The sequence below is a fragment of the Palaemon carinicauda genome, chromosome 38 (assembly GCF_036898095.1).
Source record: "Palaemon carinicauda isolate YSFRI2023 chromosome 38, ASM3689809v2, whole genome shotgun sequence".
In the NCBI taxonomy this organism is placed as follows: domain Eukaryota; kingdom Metazoa; phylum Arthropoda; class Malacostraca; order Decapoda; family Palaemonidae; genus Palaemon; species Palaemon carinicauda.
This window is the reverse complement of record NC_090762.1, coordinates 46,212,679-46,219,790: the sequence shown is the minus strand read 5'-3', so window position 1 is coordinate 46,219,790 and position 7,112 is coordinate 46,212,679. Positions and strand designations below refer to the sequence as shown.

Below are 7,112 nucleotides of genomic sequence, written 5' to 3'. Positions count from 1 at the left end.
TACTCAGGTTTAAAACATTAACAAAAATTGCTTCACATTTTTTCATATATGTAAAGGAGCATTTAAATACTGGAAGCCGTCGCCAAAAATATTTTTTTTTTCATCTGTATAAAAATACAGAATCATGTCAACCAAATATGGTAAATGGTAAATAACATCTAAAACGATCCTGTTAGTTTAATAGCAGGTCTCAAATGTGAACATTAACCCAGGGTAAAAATAAACACATAAATACACATCAGTTTATTAACATGTTGGATAACTTTTAATGGGAAAGAGACCGATATCGGAATGAATATTTATAATGTATTCAAATTCGAAATAGTTTTTAAAGGTTTAAACGCCGCTCATGAATGGCAAAGGCAAGGGACAGTGACATTACTTTATCAAGCAGGACAATGCTCTAGAGAATGAGCACATATACATATGAATAGCTTCCAAGACCACTCTCCTTCCAAGCTAGGACCAAGGAGGGCCAGGCAATGGCTGCTGATGACTCAGTAGCTAGACCTATAGGCTCCCCCAAAGCCCCCATCCTTAGCTCACAAGGATGGTGAAATTGCAGCGACCAAAGGAACTAACGAGTTTCAGCGGGACTCGAACCCCAGTCTGGCGTTCACCAGTCAGGGACGTTACCGCACTAAAATGTTCTGAAAACATAAAAAAAAAATTTCCCAAGATCTTTCACCAATCTCTCTCAGATTCCCATTAAATTCATTCACAATCCTTCTGACTGAATTTAAACTAAAGCATAACAAAGCTAGCCAGATCTCGAGGGATATATATTTTTAAAAAAAATATCCATTTTCCCTTCGAAAACATTCCTTGAAATCGGTTCCAAATCATCTTCCTTCTTACTTGAAAATAATAAAAACTCACTTCTCGTTCTCCTTTCTCTCATCTTTTCTCCTCCTGCTCTACTTGTTCTCCTTTCTCTCATCTTTTCTCCTCCTGCTCTCCTCGTTCTCCTTTCTCTCATCTTTTCTCCTCCTGCTCTCCTTGTTCTCCTTTCTCTCATCTTTTCTCCTGCTCTCCTCGTTCTCCTTTCTCTCATCTTTTCTCCTCCTGCTCTGCTCGTTCTCCTTTCCCTTATCTTTTCTCCTCCTGCTCTACTCGTTCTCCTTTCTCTCATCTTTTCTCCTTGTTCTCCTTTCTCTCATCTTTTCTCCTCCTGCACTCCTCGTTCTCCTTTCTCTCATCTTTTCTCCTTCTGCTCTCCTCGTTCTCCTATCTCTCATCTTTTCTCCTCCGGCTCTCCTAGTTTTCCTTCCTCTCATTTTTTCTCCTCCTGCTCTCCTCGTTCTCTCATCTTTTCTCCTCCTCCTCCTCCTTACTCTCATCTTTTCTCCTGTTCTCCTTTCTCTCATCATTTCTCCTCCTGCTCTCCTCGTTCTCCTTTCTCTCATCTTTTCTCCTCCTGCTCTCCTCGTTCTCCTTTCTCTCATCTTTTCTCCTCCTGCTCTCCTCGTTCTCCTTTCTCTCATCTTTTCTCCTCCTGTTCTCCTTGTTCTCTCAACTTTTCTCTTCCTGCTCTCCTCGTTCTCCCTTCTCTCCTCTTTTCTCCTCCTGCTCTCCTCCTTTCTCCTCCTGCTCTCCTTTCTCGCAACTTTTCTCCTCCTGCTCTCCCCATTCTTCTTTTCTCTCATCTTTGTGAAATACGCTTTTTTAATCGCTCTCCCGGCACCTACACATCAACCATTACCACACCGAGGGAGGCGAGTCTCCGCCTCTCTTCTTCTTCTTCTTCTTCTTTTTTACGTAATTGCCTCGTTTCATTTTCGCGTTTCATAGCAAAACTAATAGCAGCACCTAACCATTCTTCACAATAATGTCCAATTAACCTTCATTACCAACGCAGAGTTTTATCATCATAAAGGGAGAAGAAAGCGAGGTGTGGAAAACTTTTGCTGGGAAGAGCGCTCTCTCTCTCTCTCTCTCTCTCTCTCTCTCTCTCTCTCTCTCTCTCTCTCTCTCTCTCTCTCTCTCTCCAGCAATAAGAAACAATAATCCTCTCTTTTTTTCATTCTATATCATACCTACAATTACCGTCAAGGGAAGAATATATATTTCGACGACGGGAAAATGATCAAGCGTAATACGGAGGTTTGAAACTTGTTCGAAAAGTAAAAATGCATTTTTTTCAATATATACGTTATTAAGAGTTTCCTATTTGCTTCTTTCCGGTATATTCATATCAAGACTATGACACCTCGAATAATTTAACCTTCCTTATTTCATCTCACATGTAAGGAAATGAGGTTTTAGTCCGGTTCGTCTGTTTGTTGACAGCGTAATGTAAAATATATATATATATATATATATTATATATATATATATATATATATATATATATATATATATATATATATATATATATATATCATAATCATAATCAGTCGTTACTAGTCCACTGCAAAACAAATGTTTAAGACATGTGCCTTTCACTTGCGTCTGTTCACGATCTTTCTGGCCCATTCCACACCTGCAACTTTCTTAGTTCGTCAATTTATCGTCTTCTCTTCCCTTTCGCAGCTTCTATTGCCATCTCTAGTGACCCATTCTGTTATTCTTGATGTCTATCTATTATCTGTCATTCTCATTATATCATTATATTTCCTGCTCATGTGCATTTCTTTTCCTTACATGTTTTAGAATATCCTCTACTCTGGTTTTCTATTGTATCCATGTTACTCTTTTTTTGTATATATATATATATATATATATATATATATATATATATATATATATATATATATATATATATATATATATATATATATATATATATATATATATATATATATATATATTGATAGTAGTTAGAAACTAGATTCCGGATACTGACTCTGATGCTAACTTAAAACAAAGTCTTCTACCGGATGTTAGTATATGAAAGGGTAATAATGCAGATTTCTTGAGGAAAAAAAAAAAGACATAAAAAATAATAAATAAACAAATAAAATGCAGTGACGTTCTAAGTATAAGTGATATTTTCCACAGCTTGCTTTTGAATAGCTTACCATTTTGAGGTTGGAACGGCTTCCAAGCTCTGACTGCCCTTCAGTTTGTTCATTTCCAATTCATTTTCTAATCTAACAACTTGCACCAGCCAGTTTCACAACCCGTTCCATCAAGGATTCTCATTCCTCACTCGAGGATAAGATGAAAATGTGGATAAAAGGAAAACGCGGATGAGGAAAACGCGAATGCGGAAAGCGCGGATAAAAAGAAAGCGCAGATAACAGGAAAGCGCGGATAAAAGGAAAACGCGGATGAGGAAAACGCGAATGCGGAAAGCGCGGATAAAAAGAAAGCGCGGATAAAAGGAAAGCGCGGATAAAAGGAAAACGCGGATGAGGAAAGCGCGGATAAAAGGAAAACGCAGATACAAGGAAACCGCGGATAAGACCACGAATGAAGAGCGAGAAAATGGTGAGTAATGAAAAAGAATGACCAGATCAAACTCATGACATCCGAGGAATCTCCGGGGGAGACTCGTAGGCACAGGCGCACACACACAAACACACACACACACACGATGCCCCTAGAGCTTTCCTTACTCGTAACTCTTCATCTGTCCAGCTCAGGAGTACTCCATCACCATTAGGCCTAACTCTTCTATCTCTCTCATATCTACAACCCTTCTTGGAGTAAAACACTTGGGAAATAAAAGGGCAAAAAGGGGGACGGGGGCCAGCAAAGCCGTTGATTCTGATTTGACTGCAGAGCATCTCCAAAGGAATTGTAAAACCATAACACGGGAAAAAATTCCAACGGAATTGTAAACTCCATCTAAAAAATATTCCAACGGAGTTATTAACTCCACTATCTAAAAAAAAATATTCCAACTCCATCACCCCCCAAAAATTGCAAGGAATTGTTATCCCCAAAACAAAAAGAAAACATTCCTGTCAGAGTTGTAACTCCCATAACTAAAAGTAAAAACTCCGACGGAATTGTAAACCCCATTATCGCGCGCGCACACACACACACATACACACACACACCCACAAAAAAAAAAAAAAAAAAAAAAAAAAAAAAAAAAAAAAAAAAAAAAAAAAAAAAAAATATTCCTCTAAGACCTTCAAGAGAAGGCTCACAATACCCCTTTACAAAATCTAGCTGGAGGAACAGAGAGCGGTCGTGGTCCAAATGGATTCGACCAATATTACCTTCATCCAGCGGCACCATCAGCGCCAGCAGGTTTCTAGGCGGGCCGTATTTCACAGGCGTCGGAGCCATGACTCCTCGGAATATATAGGGGGTAAGACCTTCTAGGCCCGCGGGGACTCCCCTCCCCCCAACAAAGGGCCCACAAAACCACCAAAAGACATCTCTATTGCGACTGCTGCTGCCTCTGCCGCCGCTAACATTACAAAAGGGATTGTGAGAGGTAACGTCTAGATCTAGAATGTATAAGTTATGGTAATTTTTTTTTTTATGGTTTAGATTGAGGGAAAATAAAGACAAAATACAGATTTCTAATATAACACATAATGGAAATTTACCAAATATATAAGAAGATGGATTAGATGAACTATGATAATTCATTGAAATATTTCTAGACAATATTCCACTATACTGTATTAATGTCATTTTTGTCAACATATCCATTACTACACTGCTAAAAATTTGTCTCAAAAAACGGCGAAAATCCGGGAATAAATGTTGCCAGGCATTTCCCGTTTTAAAAACGGATATATTGAAGTAAAGGAGTGATATTAAGGCCACCAATCCGTGAAAGATAATAACAAAGTAAGGTAAAAATTACGGTCGCCTCTATCTTGAGCTTTTAATTCAATACTTCTCCTTTCATCATCTTCTACTTCGCGCTTCAGTCTTCAGCCATGTAGGCCTGGGTCTTCCAATATAATTCAGATATAATATTAGCGTGTCAATAATATATAGGTGTTAATATATTATGCGAAAAGTTAGCAAGGGCAAAGTCAACATCAAATAAGAATAGATGAATACGATGGATATTGTCCCTTCACTTTAAAAACACATTATATAATCCAACAGTAAAACAGATTAAAACAAGTTGATAAACGATTGAGAAGACCATTTTGAAAACTTAGAAAACTTTATTTATAAAATTTTGAAAATCTGAAGTAACAGATGCCAATGTGTCTATAGATCATGAATGTTCCGAAGCATTTTTAAAAGGCGATGTCTATAAAACAATTTTTCATAAGCCATAACAGAAGAGGCAGCCGTGGCTTTAAATAGCAAAAGATCTCGTAATAATTACAGCTGTCTTTGGGATAACAATTTCCCAAAGTATTAAAAGACTGTGATATCCCAGGATGTATTACTATTATTAAAATATGAAAATTTCTAAAAGAAAAAAAAAATTTCCTAACAGCCTACTTGCCACGAACCATTGTTTAGGAGAACCTGGGCTAGCTGTTTTAATTGTTCATTGCTTTTCTTGTAGTTTAATTACTTACTTTATTTCCTTTCCTCACAGGGGCTCTTTTTTCTTGTTGGACCCCCTTGCGCTTATAGCATCCTGCTTTTCCTACTAGGGTTATAGCTTAGCAAATAATAATAATAATAATGATAATAATAATAATGATAATAACAAGAAGAATAAATCAAGAACAGCAACATCTTTTAATAAGATACAGAATAAGACAGGAATTATAATTTTCATTGCCCTTAATACAACCCGATACCTATGAAGTAAAAAACAAAAGGTTAAAACATCGTAACGTGCGTCTATAACACTTGAAACTAATCAATCAAAATACTGCGATCGTGCCTCTCGTTTTAATGATTGCGTTCCGCTTGACAATGGCCGGAACGGAAAACAAACCCTAAACAAGAGGCGTAGGAAAAGCATCTCAGAATCCAACATAAACATCGTGGGTGGCCAGATGCTTAAACGCGTGAGGATAGGGATGGGAGGTTTTCGGGAGGTAACGGGGTCAGGAGAGAGAGAGAGAGAGAGAGAGAGAGAGAGAGAGAGAGAGAGAGAGAGAGAGAGAGTAGAAAGGATCTCTCCCCAGGCCCCCAAACAAATAATAGCTTGGTATGAGGCTAATAAACTACTGGAACATCCCGAGGCAGCAATCTTTTAAGGAATATATTCACTGTTAGGGTTAAAGGCTCTTGAACTTTGCACACACACACAAATAAACATTATAAACATCAGTAATTTAACCCTCGATCTACCTCTACATCCGCAATATATGAATGAAAATAAATCTCAGCACTATTTTTCTTTCCCATTTTTTGTCCACGAAACTTCGGATTATCATATCCCAAAAGCGACGAAACTTGCTCATAATGTTAGGGCATCCACAGACGCCTCCAGAACTTGCACACGAACTGGAGTGAAACTTCAGCCGTTTCGCGCATATGTCTCCCATGTAAATGACTACTAACCTACCAAATCTAGACGAACTTCTGAAGAACTCCTGAAGAACAGGACTTCAAAGACTTCTTTGAATGTCTGGAGCAACGAGATAATCCTTTAAGTGTCATGGGAGCGTCCGTAAGGAATCTAAATTACATGGATGACTTAGGAATTATTGAAGTTATTTATCATGGGAGTGATTAACCTAATATTCAGATAACAATATCTTATTCACGGATGAATTACTATAGTTGGTATGATTGACTATCGCACATTTTAAACAAGTATGTCTGTCTGTCTGTATGATACTCAAGTGTAGGGAATGACAAGACTAGTGTAAACTATGAGGGGAGATGAAGTAAAGAACACACACACACACACACACAATATATATATATATATATATATATATATATATATATATATATATATATATATATATATATATATATATATATATATATATATATATATACACACAATTACAGATGCAGCAGTTTCTAGTCCACTGCAGGACAAAGGCCTCAGACATATCCTTTTGCGGATTCATGTCTGGGGTTGGGCCAGGTTTCATCACCACGGTGGCCATTGCCGTTTGTTGATGGGAAACTTTAGATTGATAGCTCAAAGCATACCAACCTCACATGGGTGACCCTAACTCGGAAAGGTATATATACAGTATATATATATATATATATATATATATATATATATATATATATATATATATATATATATATATATATATATA

General features: G+C 37.2%; 1 protein-coding gene across 1 annotated transcript; it reads right to left on the bottom strand.

Moving 5' to 3' along the window:
* Positions 1-1,109: 1,109 nt before the first annotated feature.
* LOC137630311 (uncharacterized) lies at positions 1,110-1,646 on the bottom strand. The gene has a single exon (XM_068361752.1). The coding sequence runs from the start codon at positions 1,644-1,646 to the stop codon at positions 1,110-1,112; it is 537 nt and encodes a 178-aa protein (XP_068217853.1).
* Between the last annotated feature and the right edge of the window lie 5,466 nt (positions 1,647-7,112).

Excerpts from the sequence above, each read along its gene's own strand:
- LOC137630311 (XM_068361752.1), bottom strand. The coding sequence starts at position 1,646 with ATGAGAGAAAAGAAGAATGGGGAGAGCAGGAGGAGAAAAGTTGCGAGA.